The sequence below is a fragment of the Anabas testudineus genome, chromosome 6, assembly GCF_900324465.2.
Source record: "Anabas testudineus chromosome 6, fAnaTes1.2, whole genome shotgun sequence".
In the NCBI taxonomy this organism is placed as follows: domain Eukaryota; kingdom Metazoa; phylum Chordata; class Actinopteri; order Anabantiformes; family Anabantidae; genus Anabas; species Anabas testudineus.
The window spans coordinates 721967-741201 of record NC_046615.1 but is presented as its reverse complement, the minus strand read 5'-3'; the positions used below and the strand labels follow the sequence as shown (position 1 = coordinate 741201).

The window sequence follows — 19235 nt, the reverse complement described above, 5'->3', positions numbered from 1 at the left end:
ACTCTTTCGGGGGACAGCATGAACACCTGGTCACCAGGAGGGTGTGGGATCTTCCAACGTCCAGGAGACAGGAAGTTATGTTATGAGAGCTACACAGGGCCATAGAAGGTTCCTCCTTTGTGCAAGGAGGAACATGTTCTTGGGACTGTGCTGGGAGACACAGTAAACCTTCTAGTGATTGCACATGTGGATGTGCCATCTTGGAATAACTGCTGAAGACCCTGTCTCACACTACATTTACATTTACTTTCAGTTATTTGGCAGACACTTTTATCCAAAGCAATAAATAAGTAAGGTACAAAGCAAGCAACTATAGAAGTGCTCTAGTAAAAGCTGTTTCAGTTTTATCAGGTATAAGTGTAAGTTTTTCTTTTTAATAAAGATTTTAAGTGCAGAGAAAGGTTTTGAGCAAGTTATGCTATATGCTATAGTGAGGACACCAGCAAAAGACAAAACCTGGAAGGCCCAGGAGAGATCGTTTGTCTGTGCCACAACCTGTGAATCCATTTCCTTTTTACACCTCCTCACCAGCAATACCCAGGGCCAGTGGCATCTTTTCAGATTGTCTGTCTATACAGCTGCTCAATTCTTGTGAATGCTCTATCTAAGGAACTCTTAAGGAAGTTCCTTTAAATTTGGCAAACTGTCAACTCTGACCTGAAAAGTTTCTGGTGATCAAAGGTAACCTCATGTAAGTCCCAAATATTCCTGAAAGAAATGAAATTTTATCTGAAAAACATCTGCTTGGACTTCTGAATAAACTAAAGTCTGAAAAGAGTCTGGACAGATGTGTAAACTACATCACTTTGTTATCAGAGGCTTACAGCCACAATGCAATAATTCTAGTTGGGGCTTGTCTTGCGTTTGCCTCTCCATTGCACCTGGTGAAACTAATTTAAAATCACTGCGCTTCCTAAATAGAAAGATAAAACTTCCTGGAATTTAACTGACTTGGAGACTGTGATTATTAATTGTCCCCTTTATTCTCACAATCCTAAACTTCACTATGAGTTTGTTGAGTAGATTTTGAATCAGACCTCTGGTAGTTTAGTAGTGTGAATTAGCTGTTTAAATGCTCTTACTTTCAATGGCTTAATAAACACAGAAGGATACTGTGAATCCCACAGTCATTGACAACATCAGAGTCCACCCCTTCATCTTCACCATGAAGGATGGCCAGGTGCTCATCCCTTCTTGCTGGTGCTCATGATTAAATGATTGTGACCAGTGTACAGTAGCTAAGACAATAAATCTACTCCAAATATCAGCATAAATATTAATTTTATTTTGGAAGGGTGAAGGGTCATTCAGGCAACTAATTAAAAAAAATTATTACATCTAATATCAAAGTTAAATACAGAGGAATAAATAAAGAACTGTATACATGAACTGTTATGTACACTTTGGTCATATGCTGGCTTTGCCAAACCTCACACACACACATATATATTATCATATATATTATAAACCACAAAAACTCTCCATCCACACTGCCTGTGAATGTTGTCTAGTTTTAAATAAAACACTCAACTGGAACTTTGATGTAAAGCAATACAGATGGTACAGACAATTTAACAGTATAAATATTACTATAATATTAATATAATAAATATTACTATAATAGAAAGAAAAGACCATTGAACTCAACCTTTTACACACATTCTGTAATAATAAATCAATAATACTTCACTCAAGAGCACCAGTGTGAACCAAAGTCACCAATTCCAGTAAGCACTGAACTTTTAGAAGTTAAAATACATAAAAAAGTACACCCTGCAAATACCCTGCAAGTAAACGAAGACAGATGTACCAAATATCTGAAAATCTATAAAAAAACTTCTATATTGGTCAAGCTGAACATAGCAGCACAGCTGTGGTTAGATAATAACAGGGTACAACCTGCACACGTGTCATTATGTATTGTGTTTGAACATGGCCTTCACAATCTGAGTCAGACAGTGGCCGAACTCATGCAGGACCATCTGCTCAGCCTGGGCAGGGCTCTGGGCCTCCCTCTCAGCCTGCTCAGCCTGGGCCAGCAGACAGCCATACACAGCCTCCAGCACAGCGGGGGTTATCACTGATACAGACAATCTGCACACACGCACACACACACACACACACACACACACACACACATTAACGAGATGGGAAGCCTCGCTCCTCTACTGTTAACATCACTGATACAGTATACATACAGTATATGGGTCAAGCAGAGGGAGCTGGACTCGACCACATACAACACAAAAATTAACTCATTGTTGCCTAATGAAGCTGTTTAAAGAGTAGTGAAACATTTATACCTAAAAAGAAGAAAGTCCATTTGCCACAACTCAACTTCAAGATATCACCTAGATGCTTGAGTATCTTCACCAACATACAGTAAAACAGGAAAGCCATACTGCACTGTGTTCTATGGTTTTTGTGTGAAGTCCACTGTTTCAACCTCTGTTACTACTATTAGTTTAGCTGTAAAGCTGACAGTGTTACTAAAGTAGCAGAGATGTAACATGTTATATTGTGTCACACTTGACTGACTCACGTGTCCTTGTCAGTCCTCCCTCTGAAGCCCATTTCGGAGCTGTCATCATAGTTTCTACAGCCAACGCATTTACAGCTAGAAGTACACATGATGTTTGCCTGCACAGAGACACAAGGATATATATGAGATCTAACATACATTATTGTCATTGTAGCAAAACATTTGTTTAGTAGCTCTCAGAGACAAGCAGCAGTAATTAACACGTTTTTTTTAAAAATTACATTAAAGATATGAATAAGAAAGATATAAACTGCACTAAAAGATGAAAATAACTATATATAAAATTGTATATGCCGTATGAGCAATGAAGCTTAAAAAATTCCCAAAGCATGTTTTCCCAAATTTGAGCCCTGAGTCTCAAATGAAGGAGACAACAATTAAAATGATTGTTACTGGTGTACACATTTGTTATTACATAATAACCAGGTACAACCTGGAGACGTGTCAGTATGTACTCTGCTTGAAAAACATAGGATTGCACAAATTATAAGAGGTGTATAGTATATGTCTGGAAACTCCAAGCAGCTGCCACCAACTTTTAACAGTGGCACTAAATCTCTCTGGACATACTGTGATTCTGCTGCACACTTCTGAAGATATATGGTTAAAAGGAAAAAAATAGTTACATTAGTTAAAATATCTTTTGACCTTGACCTTGAAGGACAAAAATAGATGTGTATGGGAAATCATTGAAAATCTAAATATGTTTAGCAATTACATTACCAGAAGATATAAAGCAGAAAGTATACAGACAAGACTGGTGAATATGTAGTTTAAAAATCTGCCTATATCCCTCCATATCAACACACCTGTATCATAAATAAAGCATGAATTCTCCATCAGGCAGAATATGCTACATTCCAAACTAAGCACCAATGTCTGAAAGACTTGTTATTACAGACAGGATGAGGTGACGTCAGCTACAGAGACCACTTTGGATGTGGTAAAGATTTATGGACAACAGAATTCTCTCTTCTTCCATTCTCTCAGGATCTGAGCAAACTGTAGATTTGTTTGTTTTTGACGGAGATGTCCAGTATTTGTGCGTGCATGAAAAATTCCAACCAGTTCAGGAATGCAGGATTAATTTCAGGACTGAAGCTCAAAGATTGAAGAAGAGTGATTCTGTCACCTAAACCTGGGCCTCATTCAAAATTTCAAGCCCCAAGTGTTAGAAACACTGAATGTTTTGTCTTGTTTACTGGGTTAATGATAGATTAATAAATAAACCAACAATTTCCCTCTGGGATTAATAAAGTTTTTTGAATCCTGAATCTTGAAAGCTAGATTAGCTGTACAGTAATGCAAAATGGCTAATGTGGCTAACAATTGCGCAAAACCGGTCGCTTTGGAGGGGGTCTGTTCGTGTACATTTTCAGACTGGCTGCTCACTACATCTACACAGCTTTTCTTCATGACAGCGTCTAGGCACATATAGGGACTGCAAGGATTTGTTTTTTAAGCCCCAAAAGAGGCATAATATGACCTCTTTAATTGTGTGTGTGTGTGTGTGTGTGTGTGTGTGTAAACCTCATAGCACTCGCAGTAATTCTTAAGGCAGCCCGAGCGTTTACAATTGCAGCCTTTGTTGTGCCAGCCTTTGACTTCTCCTGACTTCCGACCAGCGATCTTAGGCCTGAAGGCATCTGGGTTACGACCTAAACAAGACTACACAATGACAATACCAATAATAGTAAATTAGTAATATTATGAGTAATATTACTATTCCCTAAACCACAATATCCTGTATGTTTTTCATTTTGCAAAGGAACACTGAAAACAAATCATGCTATTCATGATATTTATACTAGGATGTGGACTGGGTAGTGTGGAAGGAATGAAAAGATGCCACATTGTTTGATTGAAATTAAAATTTTGAAGCTAATAGTACAAACCTCACACACTAATATTATAACATAAACCACTGAAACTCTCCATCCACACTGCCTCTGAATGTTGACAACTTGTAGATAAAATTAGCAACATACACAGGGCTAAATTCAAAGACACCCGGAAAATCAAAGAATTTTGTGGCAGTTTCGCCCGTTTTGCTAAAATACCACAGCAGCAACTCAAAATGGTACTCAGTAGTTTGTATTACCACCATTTGTTTGTATGTATGCCTATCGGGTCATGCTCTTGATGAGGCGACAGATGGTGTCCTTGGGTATCTCCTGCCACATCTAGACAGGGGCATTACTGAACTCCCAGGCAGTTTGAAGTGCAACATGGTGGTGTCGGATGGACCGAAACATATTGTTTAACAGAAAGCACAGCGTACCAGTGGCGGACCTGCCATTTGTGGTGTTCTATGGCAAATACCAATCGAGCTCCACAGTGCCAGGCAGTAAACACAGGGCCCAGAGGACATTGGGCCCTCAGGCCACCCTCATGTTTCTAATTGTTTGGTAAGAGACATTCACACCAGTGGCCTGCTGGAGGTCTTTTTGTAGTGCTCTGCCAATGCTTATAGTGTTCTTTTGCAGATACTGGTCCTGCTGATGGGTTAAGGACCTTCTACGACCCCCAGCTCTCCTAGAGTAACTGCCTGTCTTCTGGAATCTTCTCCATGCTTTCAGACTGTGCTGGGAAACACAGCAAACTTTCTGGCAATGGTATGTACTGATGTGCTATCCTGGAGGAGTTGGACTGCCTGTTCAACCTCTGTAGGCTCCAAGTATTGCCTCATGCTACCAGTAGTAACATTGACCTTAGCCAAATGTAAAAATTAGTGAAAAAAAATGTCAGAAAAGATGAGTAGGAAAAAAAGGCAGTGGCCCCCATATGTAAAACCATTCCTGTTTTTTGGGTTGTCTCAATGTTGCCTCTCTGTTGTTAATTTCATTAACACCATAGCAGTTAAAATTGATTAACTATCTCCCTCTGCTACTTAACTGACCAGATGAATATTCTAGAAGTTTAACTGACTTATAAAATGAATACCAATAAGATTATTTACCATTATAAACATACAGTTAGGCCCAGAAGTATCTGGAAAGTACCTTTATACACCTTCACATTGAATTTGAAAGCTGCCAAGTAGATTTTCATTTGTTTTGGTGAATCAGTGCACAAACTAGTTATAACAGACAAAATGTGAAAAAAGATAAACACACAGAAAGTCATATAGTAAATAAAGACAGCATAAAGGTGTACAGTATTGTGAAAAGAACCGTGCTTCAACAGCCTAATTATTGTAGTGCATCAGTCACTGTGCAGGCTAACTGGAGGTCTCCCCAGTACGAGACAGCAGTGGGGAGACCTCCATCTTGTTGATGAGAAATTCAGAGACAACACAAAATTAACACAATCCAGGAAGATGAGTAATTCATAAAAACCTAAAAATAGGAATATAGAAGTCAAAATAACCAAATGTGGACTATTATTGTTAAATCTATGTCAGTAAATGACGTGAGCAGTTATGAAATATCAGTCTAAATGAGTCAGCCCCCCACAGTCATTAATTCAATCATTAAGGCACAGGTCACTAGAACCACATATTATTCATCATTAATAGAGGCAAATAAATATTAAATATTTATAATAATAGCTAGTTCCTCCTAGCAGCTGTCACAAATGGATCCTCATGCCAACCTCTATCTTTACTAACAGGTTATGTACCAGAGGCTGCTTGATGACAGCACTAGCAACATACTATGGTGAGTATTCTCAGCTGCCGGAACAGGGAGACTGAGACAAGGAATTGACAAAATGATTGCAGCCAAATACAGAGAGGTCCTTGAAGAAAACCTTCTCCAGAAAGCACAAGACTGCAGCCAAAACAATGCTGGTTTTACTTCAGGACAAGTCTCTCACTGACTCAACCAAAGCCCTGACTTAAATGCCATAGAACATTTGTGGAGAGACCGTTCACAAACACTTCCCATCCAGTCTGATGGAACTAAAGATACTTTGATGCAAATAAGAAAGCTGTATTTACCGTCAGAGATTCTTATACAAAGTACCAAATTAATGGTCTGAATAGTAAATGAGAATTTCTTTTTAATATCTGAGACTCTAAGATGTTAATGTACTGTAAATCCACTGTCCCCTCAAGTGACAAAAGTGTGTGGGAGCCTGTCTCCTCACTAGTGTTTTCCAGTAACAGTGCTGCTGAATCAGAGTTGTTAATAGTGTGACACCTGTCACCCTAGCTGAAACACCAATTAGACACAATCAATGCCATGAGCCCCACTGACAATGTCTTATTGTCTATTGCAGGTCAAACAGCAGCAGCAAGAAACAGTCAATACTGCTTCAGCTGTTACTGACTGATTAGCAGTTAGTTCACACAGCAGTTAACTATTCTGTATCTTCCCACAGCTATATGATGCTTATATGTGCACAAGAAACAGTCATTATCAAACCTCCAATGTGTTCATGTGTTTTTTCTTTCTATTTCTATTTTAATTGCTACTGAACACAGAAATATTTCTGGATAAAATAATGACCCTAAACGTTGTATTTTGGCTACTAGATTCACTTATTTCTACTTTGAAATAAATTTTGAAAAAAAAAAAAAAATTGAGAAATTGTCATTTTATGACATGCTATGCTATGTAGCATTCTGAGATTTGACTACAAATGTAAAGTGCTTTATAAATAAAATGAATTCTTATTATTATTATTTGCCACACAAGCCAAAATGATTTAACTGATTTAAGTTAACACAGTCAGCTTAATCTTTAGCTAACATCTGGCATTAACAAGCTGAACTGGCTGTGAAAGGAAGGCAGAAATAAATTAGACAGTCTAGCCCTGCCCACACCAATGCTAAGTTCAATGTTCAATAACAACATGTGTTTAATAATCTTCCCTTCTGCATTAACATTGCAGATGCGACGGCAAATGCATGCCAAAGTCAAAGCAAGAAGGTCAAACGAAATATTAGAGTGTGTCAGATGTCACATATTGAGTAGCAACTCAATATAACTTCTTGGCAGAGGCCTGCACCAAACTGACAACATTTTCTACTAACAGAAATCACCACTGACAAAGGTCTACATGCTATTATTTTCATTACTAGTACTTACTAGTATAAATTGATTAATGTTGTTGATTGCACATCTGACTTCAAGCACCTTGTAAGTGATAAACTTAAGATTACAAGTATAATCATTATATTTTCATATATAGATGTTAGCTACTTTGATAAATTAGCAAAAAAAGACAAGTTGGACAGTTCTCACTGTCCTTAATTGTCTTGTCAAACAGCAATTGAAGGAAAATGTTTGTTCTAACAAATCTATTAGTTAGTCTTATATCCTTTTATGCTTTTTTATGTTAGACTTATGCTCTTTAGCTGCAGTGCAGCCATCCCACTGTCACAAATTACTGCAACCAAGGAAATATGATGCAACCCCTATCACTGAAAGGGATGGGGGCTCATTTATTTGCTTGACTGCTGATTACCTGACAGAAAGGCCACATTTTGTCAGGCTGGAGAAATCTATTTTATCAGGCTGGATAAAATCCTTCAGTGACTGGAGTCACAAAAACTGCTTCCTACTGAACACCTCGAAAACCAAGGAGATGGTAGTGGATTTTCAAAGGTCTAAACCCCCTGCTCATCCAGGTAGCATTTGTGGTACAGATACTGAAATGGTGCCGGCCAACAAATACTGTATCTAGGTGTGCACCTGGAAAATAAGTTGTGCTGGTCACTTCACACAGGTGTTCAGTATAAAAAAGGCAGAGACATCTTTTCCTTTTGAGGCGGATTAGGTAATTAGACATCCCCAGGAAGACACATATAGTTTAACCAAACTATAGTAGCAAGTGTGCTGTTGTGTGCTGTACACTGTAGTTTGCTGGGGATGCAGCATAAAGAAGAAGGATGCAAGGAGGCTGGACAAAGTGGAGCAAAAATATGCAAAAGAAAAAAAAAGCCCTGCACAGTGACTGGAATGAGGCTGAACTCACTAGAAGCTGTGGGGGACAAACACACACAAAAAAAGACAGATACCATTCTACAATACACCAACCATCCCCTACACAACATCCTGATAGACAAGAGAAGTAGCTGTAGAGGACGACCAACTACACTGAATTGGAGGACTGAAAGATACAAGAGATCCTTCATCCGTACAGCAATCAGACAAGACAACCCAAATTCCCTTTGGGGATTAATAAAGTTTATCTTATCTTATGTTATTAAAGCTATGTGTGAAGCAGAGCTGCCAAAAAATTAAAATGAATAAAATTATAAATTTTAACAGTTATCCAAACCTTTATTGCCTTGTGACGCTTCACTTCATGTTCTGCATTGTTGTGGCAGTTAGAGCAGTCACAGTTGCTGCACATCACTCCATTAGCAAAACATTCACAGTAGCTGAAAGGGACAATCACAAAAATGCATTTAAGAATACATCAAATAACATAATATCACAGCCAGTTCATCGTCCAGCTATTGGATATCCTCCCAATCCACTTCTCTTATGGACTAAGGAACATCTGGATTCCACTGTAAACACAACCAACCTCTGTTGTGTTAATTGTCATCATATACGGTAAAATTAGCTACCATGGCAAGAAAAAGTTAGTGCAAGTTATGCAAATTTGTGGTTTTCTGTACATATTGGTCATGGAATATGATCTGATCTTCACCAAAGTGTCCATCAGCTAAAGTTCTGTATAAGCTAGGTGATCTAGTAGGCCAATAACCCTAAATGTTATGTAAATATACATATGTAGAGGTCTAATCCACAGCTAAAGGAAGCACTTGTGAAAAAACAGTTTGACTTAGTTTTTCCACCTTCACTTTGTATGTTTAATGGATGTGTTCAGCACAGACAAAAATATCATGACTTTGATTTATCAGCTTGGAAATATTTTGGTTTGTTGATATTTGTGCCAGTCTATACAGGTGGTCATTTGCTATATAAATAGTATTTTCAGCAGTTCTAATACAACACAGTACTTGAACAATGAATTTTATCACTTATGGATATCTGTCTTCTATAGATCTCAGACAAATACGCTAATTCAGACTATAGACTGACAGGTATTAACCTTGAGTTGAGTCTGAGGCAATTCATTGATGGTTTTAACAAGATTGGCTTCTGAGTTGTCTAGTATGTCTGAAAATATTGATGTGACTATACAATATGTACTTGAGAATAAGTCATGCTCACTGTAACATTTCCCAGTCTTCATACCAGTACTGAAGCCTTTCAAAAACATTTTAAGTGGATAGTTGATGTAAATTTGAAAAAATGTCTTCAACGTATTCTTCATGTATTGATTGGAATGGGTCACAAGAAGTGGATGAATGTAATGTCAGTGTGACCATGACATTTTACCCATGGCTACCAAAATCAAATCAGTTCAGCATTGACAGATGACAGGGTTGTGCCAAATTTGAAAACATTCCGTCAAAGCGTTCCTTAGATGCTGCATTTACAAAACTGGATGGCTGGACAGACATAAACCTGAGAATATAATACTTTGGGCCCTGGATTTAACTGGCACAAAGGCATAATAAGATGGTCTACTCACAGTTTGAGACATAGGGATCTGGTGCAGTGGCAAGGTTTCCTTGACTTTGATTCACACATCATTCCAGCACCTCTACAGGATTAAAAGTAAACATTTTTTCTCAGCTGTCAAAACGTCAGCATTAAAAAAAGGCTCTCTAAATAATATATTTTGTTGTAAATATGTATGTTATAGCCACAATTTGGCTTCTATTCCACAGTTTTTACCGTCCTGAGGAGGCGTTAGGGTACATGCTGGTTATCTGATCACCGGACTCATACAGAACACAAGCTGCCTGGTGGTAAAGGAGAAGTTGCATGTGAATGAATCAATATCTGTTCTGTCCTATTTTTATACCCCTTTTTAAACGACACAAACTTAGTCCTATTTGTGGGTTCAGAGTTGGATTTCATTTGATATATTTTAATATGTCAAAAATAATCATTGGATGTTAATGCTAGCCTTTCTTAGCTTTAACTTTAAGCTAACTTATTAGCATCAACTACACTTTATCAATAACACTGCAGTTAAACTAATTAAATAACTGATATAAGTTTTGTCTTTACAACTATGTTTATTTGATCTCGTCAGTAATGATAATCCAGTCCCCAGTCCATGACACATGTGGCTCCTGGTTCTAGACCAGCAAGGAGTTGGTGAAAGTCTAGAACAAGTTTTCCTATCCAAGAGCCTGTTCTTTGGCTGTCAAAATGAAAAGAACTAATTCAAAATTAAGCACTGGTTCCAAACCAGCTCTTGAACTGGCTTTGAAAAAGGCTCAGTGGAAAAGGGGCATCAGTCATCTAGGTCATGGTTATTCCAAAGATACTGTTCAGTAGCAAATGGACATACTTTAAGTTCTTAAATATGAGTCTCATCTGAAAGACTTCATATGCTTTACCCTACTAGCTTGGAATAACAGGCTTACAAACCTTTGAAGTCATCATCCAATAGACTACTTTGACAACAGGGAAGTCAAGCTGGAAAAACTAATAAACTAAACACTGTCATTCCATATGTTGCAGAAGTGTCTGAAAATTTAAAAAACATCATAGCAATATAGTATATGCTGTTCAATCCAGTGAATTTCAATAAATAAATCTAAATCTATGCAGAAATTTGTACACAGATAAGACTAAACAACAGCTTCACAAATGCATGACACAGCACAGGAGAGCCAGTTCCTTCAGACAAGACTAGCAGTCCATCTGCAACTAAAAGGCCAGGGCCACTTCTTTGAAGACAGCAATGTTCACAATCTGGACAGAAAAGATCAGTGGTTTGAGTGAGGCATGATGATAATGAGTCAAATTAGACTGACCCCTAACAGAGGAGGTGGTCTAAGGCATAATCTGTCACCAATGTACATTCCAATTTTTTATTACTTATGGTGGTCATTCAAACTTTGTTTCAAGTGGTCTCAATTATAGATAGGAATACTGAGAGAATAGAGCACCTTCATAGAAGTTAGAGTGAGAGGTAATGGTGTGTGTAATCACATACAGTAAGGTGGGCTTATCTACAGAGTCACTTGAAGAACGTTGTTTATCAGAATGAGTAACATTCTTTAAAAAATACTGCCTAAAGTTCCCATATTATTCCCCTTTGGTGATCAAAAACAGGTCACAAGTCCCCCTGTACATTTTTATGTTGAAAAACTGTGCAGATCGTAGTGAGCAGTCTGTCAGCAGTCTACAAATGTGTGCAAAAAGTCAAAAACAACTGGTTTTCAGGTGGTGGACCCAGCAGCAGGATCACTGAGATTATGTGGTAGCAGCAGATAGTAAAATTAAGTTTTCAGCTGATAATTTCATTTTCAGTTTAGTGTCCACATTGATAGTGAGCTCACCATCACCTGTATGTGCTCACTATCACCAGGTGGCGAGGGTTTGTGCCAAAGTTCACCAACGCCTCCATTTCCTTAAATTGTTTGGTGTCTATAAGAACATGATGTTAATCTTTTACAGTTCAGCTATTGAGGGCATACTAAGGTACGGCATCACCAGCAAGTTTGGAAGCCTTATGGTCAAAACAAAATTGCTTCATTTTCAAAACCTAGTGAAGACAGCAAGTAAGATTATGTACATACATAATATAAATAACCCAAAAAAAAGGTCTGTGAGAAGCTAACCTTAGCCGTGTAGCACAAGTGTGCAACTAATGCAGCTAATGCCACTACATTCAACAAGCTAACCTAGTAAACTAGGCAAAACACTCAGTGTTGGTAAAACTTAGGGGTTCAAACTTTAAAATGAGACCTTGGTTGAGGTTGCAGGCAGTAAGAATCAGTCCATTAGTCCTTAAATTGATCCAGCAGCTACGAATGTTTGTTACTGCGAGGACAGGTGGACTGAGAGTGACTTCTGTGTTAACATCCAACAAGTCAGCGTTGTTCCTGTTTTGCACTCTGCTGCTGCTGTTTTTCTGTTTACAGTGAGTAGTTGTGAAGGAAAAACAGTGGTAGACTGTGATTTTTTCGGCCGAGGTTGTCATGATAGTGTTGGGTCCCTGAGACTCGACAATACATAACGAGTACAAGCCTTTAAGGTCCAGTTGCCACTGAACAGGACCTTGGGGAGAATTAATAACAACACAATAGAGATGGAGGCTGGGGTCCAGTTTCTGGGTAGAAATGTAACAAACCTTGCTCTCTTACCTGGGTGGGAATCCCCAATACATTTACATCTAGTAAACACAAAGGGAAAGAGAGTTGCTACAGTTATTTCAACAAATATGAAAACCAAAGGTTAGATTTTTGTGAAACATAACAAATTGATACAAATTAACTTCAGCTACCTGAGTGGGACAGCGTACATAATCTGCAATGAGGGGATAATTGAGTGTAGTGGGTGCCCTTCTTGGTGGTATTATCGTTAAGCATGCTCCCCTTTAAAAAAGTTATTTGAAAAAGTTATTTTCACCTGAGTTACCTGTCTAATTAAACCAGTACAACCTGGCCTAGTTTAAGGTTAGAAGGTCTCAGTTGGAATCTGACTGGCAAGCCTTTTGGCGGATGCGCAATCAGTGCACGGTTGCAATAGGAAGAGCTAAAGCATCTCATTTTGAGACTGAAACTACAAAAAACTGTAGTTTCACATTTTCACAAATAGTCTAAAGACATTTTAAATATTCCATGAATTAATTACTAGGAAATATTAGGTTCTTGTCCTGAGCTCCCACCTAGTATTATGATCGTTTTAAAAAAGATTGTGAATAAAGCTACAATGCTTGATCATTTTAATAACCATTTTATGAAATCATCTGCTCTGTCTAAGGTTGCAAACTCTTCTCCTAACAGTTGCAATGCAACTCATTGTGAATCAATCTGAGCAACCTTTTAATTTTATTGTAGTCCATGAATTAAAAAAGCTGTATGTTAACAAATCAGAAGACCCTGATAATTTTGATACTAATTTTTAAAATTAGCTGTACATTTCATTGAACCTCCTTGATGTTTTGTATTTATATAAATAACTTATGTCTGGATGTATAAGATGGAAGTGTTTATCTATATGCTGCGACACAGTAAACTATTGTGCTGCTCCTACTAATACACAGGTTCTCTCTCAGCTTCAGACTGCCTTTAATGTTAAAGTCAAGTTAAAATAAAGTTTTGTAACTCATGTATTTATGTATGTATTCCACTTATGTATGGAACCTTCTGCCATATGAGCTGCCATACAGTCACTCTCTTTGGTCAGATTAAAACCCTTGCTGCATGATCTTTGTACGCTTTCTTCTGTCTGCCAATGTCAGGGTTTGGCTATGAGATTTTAACATTGTTGTGTTTTTACTTTTTTACTAAATGATTCTGTTGCTTTTTCCATTGCTTTTTTGGTATTAATACTGAGTACTTGTATGTTTTAATTGCTTATATTTGTCTGAAACTTTGTGTTTCTGCCTATCTTGTCTGCAGCATTCTTACAAAAGAGATTTTTTTTTTTCATTGAGGTTTTCCTAGTAAATTGCAGCAGTCACAAAGAAGAAGAGTCAAAACTGTAGATATTGACTTTCTGTATGAATTAGATGTATTTGCTGGTAAAGTTTTGAACATGAAATTAAAATGTTTTTGAAATGTTCTTGAAATTAAATATTTTTGATTGTTCTTTAATATATCGCTTTAACGTGGAAAAAAACATTCTCAAAAATAAAGGAAAAAAAAAACGTAAAATTAGTAAGAAAAGTGAATTTGTGTCACTGCAAAAACTTTGGTCATGACTAAATATATTGTTACAGCTTTTAGAGAAAATTTAGAGATAATTTTGTTGCTGTTGCTTGTGAAGACCACGCTACTTCTTTATATAGTAGAAAACAATGTACAAGGTAACAAGGTACAATTTTCCACACAGAGTCAGGCGGGTGTACAGCTTTTTCCTTCGATAAATGAAATTATCATTTAAAAACTGCATTTTGTATTTGCTCAGGTTATCTTTGTGTAAAATTATTATTATTATTTCAAGATCTAAATCAATTAAATGTGACAATCATTTCTCACTACTTTACAAAAGTTGTGGACACCTGGTACTGTTTTTGTTGTTGTTTTTTGGTATCACCTCAATAGTGGGTCCTAACAATCTGAAGTGACACCAAAAGGTGAGGTCAAAACACTGCAGAATACTCACTGATCAGAGAGAAGCATTACTAACACAACCACAGTTATCTTAATGTCTTTACTAATTTAACAAAGTCTCCTGATTTTTAATTTTTCTGCCTTCAGTCTCCTCTGAAACAATACTTATCTTCTTGCTATGATAAACAGCCTTATGCAGATAAACAAGAAAAACCTTCCTTAGAAGTCCTACATTGTTCCTCTGTGTCTTGGCAGCTTCATGTGTTATCACTATGACAACCAGCTACATTGATAGGGTAATATATTTGCATTGGAAAACAAAGTACCTGGTACTAAAAGAAAGTAGAGTAGACTAGCGGCAAAGCGAGACAATACCATGCTGTAGAAAAATGCTCATTATCCCTTACAAAATGAGAAGGTAAGACTGGTTCCCTGAAGTTGATGTAAAAAAGCCCCTAGTGGATTAATACAGCATTTTATCTGCATACCATCTTATAACAGTCAGTGCCATGTTCAACTCTTTATTCCATTTCAGATTTTTTTTTATTTATTCTTCATTTGCTGCTGCTATTTTGTGTAATTGTAAAGTGTATGGATTGCTGCTAATTAGTGTAAATTGCTGTTGTGCCTTGAATTTCCCCTAGCCTTTTTTTATCTAATGAATCAAATTGAATAGAATTGTCACCCTTTTTGCTAGGCCTGTAGCATAGCCCTCATGACACCTGTGTTTTGATCTTGCTGTTAAAATAGCCATATCGTCTGACATTGGTCTGAGTCTACGAAAGACAACAATCTAGGCTATAATGTAACAAAATTATGCACATTTTGTAGACAAATGTCTGGACATTGTTGACAATTATTCTGGGCAAATCTTGCAGAAACTGCAAAAAATTGGTCATTGTGGATAACACACTTCCAAATATGGAAAAACAGAAAGTGGTACTTCCACCTTGGTAGAAAGTCAGAGATGGTGAATAACAGTAAGTCAACAGAGTTGATTTACTGTCATATCTGGCTTAAAACTAACTTAAACTAACCTTTCCCTTTAGTTAGGCCATCATCTGTTTGTGCTGGTGCAGATTCCAGTGTAAAGAACACAGGGCCTGGCTCACAGGGATTCACCACTAAAACATGTCCACCCCCACTCACATTACACACCACCTACAAAGATAAAAGAAAGATTTTCATTGGATTTTAATCCGTTATCAATTAGTCAAAACGTGAGGTGAATGAATCAGTAACTACAGTATTTTATCAATTCACGGTTAAATTACCAATAAAGCCTTAGTTGGTATTCCAATTTGAATATACAGACATCTCGAGAGCTCCCTCCCTAGTGATGCTCTGCCAGGCCTTTGATTATTTCTTTATGTGTGTTGAACTGGATTCATATTTTGTGGGCTGCACACTTAATGACCAGAGGCCAACCAGCTGCTTGTACATTTCATAAACAGTGAAACTTGCTCAGAAAATAAAAAAAGGATTGTAGGTCTTCTCATGGATGTGTCATCATAAACATTAAATGTGTTTTTTTGAAAATGACTGGCAGTGACTGGTTCTTAACTCTAAAGAGTGGAGACTACACAGCACACAACTGAGCTGGACTAACACTAACATAGTCCATCTACGTTTGACCAGTTGTTACAAACAACTCACAGTCATAATCAGTTGTACAGTGTATTTGTTTCAGGTCATTATCCATCTGCACTGTTAAGCACACTATGAATTTATAAGCATTTGGCTGAATCTGAGTACATACTGTAATCAGTTCAAAACATTTCAGAATGCACCCAGCTTGTCAGATCAATTCAATTCAATTTTATTTGTATAGCGCCAATTCACAACAGAAGTCATCTCAAGGCACTTTTCAGTGTAAGATTTAAGACATACAGAGTATAATTATATAAAAAATAATATAGAAAACCCAACAATCCCATTTGAGTAAGCTTTAGGAACAGTGGAGAGGAAAAACTCCCTTTTCATTAATAAATACAATCATCTGACAGCACACATGCCCATGCCCTAACCCTATCTCTACTATCCTTCACAGATGAGGTGGCATGCTTCAGATCATGAACAGTTCCCTTTCCTTCTTCAAACTACTGGGGCAATGCTTGATTCAACAGATGTATACTGTCAAATAAAATATCAGGATCAATGCAAATGTAAACACAAGTAAAACATGTAGTAAGCAAGTCAGTAATGATGATGGATGTATTAAGAGAGCTGCATACTTTTCCATCCACCTCTCAGCCCTTCGGACAATTTTTCCAGCACCCCCATCTTGACCATAATTGACATAGGCTTGAAAGTAAATACCTATTTTATCTTTGACCTCTGGGTTCATAGTTAAATGTACCGCCTTGAGGGGGGAAACCAGAGATTACTAAGTGGAGAATCACGCAACCCTACCTCAGACGGCTATCTGAAACAGTTACAGAGCATATCCATATTAAAATAACTATGTCATAATAACTCTTTTCAAGCACAGTGTTATTGCACCTACTGTCAAAATAAGCTCTGTCAGCCCACATGACAGATACAATGGAATGCTGCAGCACCCACCAGCCCCTGTACTTCCTGCAGTTACACGCATACAGTATATCTATTTGTTTTGCCATTTACCTTTATCTTATATGTGCTGAAAAATCCAATAGCATACTTGACCCACATTACTCTGCAGAGTATACTGTGTCCTGCTTTCAGAGTAGAAGACTCCTGTGTTTGCATTCAGCCCACATCAACGTTTATGTAGTCATAATAACATACAGTAGAATGAAGCCTTAATTAAATCAATTAATTAAAATAAAAAAAAGAAAATGTCTTCTGATGGTGGAACTTACAGGCTGTGAGGTGTGAGATGTGACTTCAGTCAGTTCTTCCTGTACCTGCACCTGCTCTATGAGCTGTGGTGCAGAGATACCAGCTACAGGGGTGTGTAAATCCCCCTGAAGACACAATGAAGAAACACCTTCACACATAAGCAAATAAGCAGTATAAAATCTCCATTAATCCATGAAAACATTAACATGATTCTAAATGTCTGTACTCACCCCTATTATGCTGCAGAGAATAGGTTCATTACTAAACCATGGAGTCAAAACTGTGCTAGGATGGCTGTTATCTGATGGAACTGACATGGCGCTGAAGAAACCAAAAAATACCTGAAGTCACTTTACTTACCAATAACATAATTTCCCTCCCACATGCAGTGACTTACCCAGTAAGAGGGTGATACTGAGTCGACTGAGACTCTAGGAGGTAGTCTGGATAACTAATCTGACACTGAGTGGACTGACATGGACAGTGGAACCTGCTATCAATTTGAAAAGATACTTTACCACAGTATAGTCCAAATGTGACAAAAGATAGCATGTGACTCATTTTAGCAATGGCCGACAGAAAAAGAGAACAACGACCTAAATGAAATGGCCAAAAAAAAGAAAATAGTAAATGAACAGTACACCTAAAGCTATGGGGGTCCACCATTCCTGGATGGATAGTTTGCTGGTGAGGATGGGAAACTATTTCCGGCAGGCTGGCGTCTGAAGGGGGCTCTTCCCAAAAAGCAGTCCCTGCAGGGCCAAAGTGGACATGCCTGTCCTCAAAACCACAATCTTTTGGGTCATCACTCTCCACATATGGTTGCTTGCTTTGTGCTGTTTTCAGCTCTTTTGTTGAACTATCCATCCTACTGGCATGGAAGGAACCTGTTAGAATCATACAATGCTGAAACATAGGAACAGAAATTCACTTTAACTGTCTTAACTGTCAAGATACTACAGTTAAAAGGTTTGACTGGGATAAACTTTCACTTCTGTATCACCGGCCCAGCTTTAATTTAGTTAGTTTTTTTAATGTGTTATTGACAAGGAACATGGAAAATGACATGAAAATGACATCTTTAGTTATTGTTCTACGTTTGGTTAGCTAACATTACCCCTAATCAGTTAGCATGTAGCTAATACCATAGGCAGATGTGTTAGTTAACTATATACATTTACTCAAGTACATTACTAATATACTACTCATACTACTACTGGAATATTCAGATTTGCCGTAAAGTTACAGGTTTGTTAACTTTTTAGTAACGTTAACCTAACTTACGATACTAAAATCCGCTGTGATTAGGTTGGAGCTAACTCTAATTCTCTCTTTCTATCATTGATGGCTCGCACAAACCGTGTTTCTCTAGTTGTTTCACTAGTTCCTTGTTTTGCTGTCAGTGTAGAGTCAGACAAACAGAAGTAATCTTCCTAAACCCACTCTGAGAGAGTGATAACTGCACTAACTGAAAGAGGCGTCGAAATGCCTACCTGCCTACCTGGCTACCTGCAATAGAGAGCAGACGACTGTTTCGACGGAGCCCGATCCTGCTTTTAGGAGCAGCCTGTCAGCAGAAACATGTTAAAATAAGAAGGGCATCGCTTCAATACTTGGAGTTGTGAGGACGTCCTCTCTGAAGGCAGACTGTCAAGGAGAGGTCGGTCTAACAGCCCCTCAGCCTCCACGGTAATAACCGTCGACGTTCGGTCCGTTGGGTACGAGGGTCCTCACGAGCCCGGTGTTATGTGGAGTTTTGCATGCCTGTCGACATCTGCACCCCCACCTTATCAACTGTAACACACTGTTATAACCAAATGCTGT

The 19235-nt window shown here is 37.9% G+C and overlaps 1 protein-coding gene across 10 annotated transcripts; it reads right to left on the bottom strand.

Annotated features, from left to right (window-relative positions):
* Positions 1–1272: 1272 nt before the first annotated feature.
* On the bottom strand, positions 1273–19115 carry tesmin (testis expressed metallothionein like protein). 10 transcript variants are annotated; one of them, XM_026366163.1, is made up of 13 exons: positions 19025–19115; positions 18055–18282; positions 17809–17904; positions 17642–17732; positions 17432–17536; positions 15626–15749; positions 12675–12703; positions 10246–10313; positions 10040–10111; positions 8771–8873; positions 4073–4210; positions 2543–2640; positions 1273–2094 (listed from the first exon to the last, which is right to left on the bottom strand). In XM_026366163.1, the coding sequence occupies exons 2-13, from the start codon at positions 18276–18278 to the stop codon at positions 1914–1916; spliced, it is 1329 nt and encodes a 442-aa protein (XP_026221948.1). In that variant the 5' UTR covers positions 18279–18282; positions 19025–19115; the 3' UTR covers positions 1273–1913. The 10 variants fall into 10 exon arrangements, with proteins under 10 accessions (XP_026221948.1, XP_026221940.1, XP_026221942.1 ...); XM_026366155.1 differs by having other exon boundaries at positions 18055–18317; positions 18913–19113; XM_026366157.1 differs by having other exon boundaries at positions 17809–17901; positions 18055–18317; positions 18913–19113.
* Positions 19116–19235: the final 120 nt, after the last annotated feature.

Coding starts and splice junctions, on each gene's coding strand:
- tesmin (XM_026366155.1), bottom strand. CDS start 18,311: ATGATTCTAACAGGTTCCTTCCATGCCAGTAGGATGGATAGTTCAACA. Junction 15,750..17,431: donor CATCTCACACCTCACAGCCT/GTAAGTTCCACC, acceptor TTATCTTTGTAG/GTGGTGTGTAATGTGAGTGG. Junction 8,874..10,039: donor AGATCCCTATGTCTCAAACT/GTGAGTAGACCA, acceptor TGTCCCTTTCAG/CTACTGTGAATGTTTTGCTA.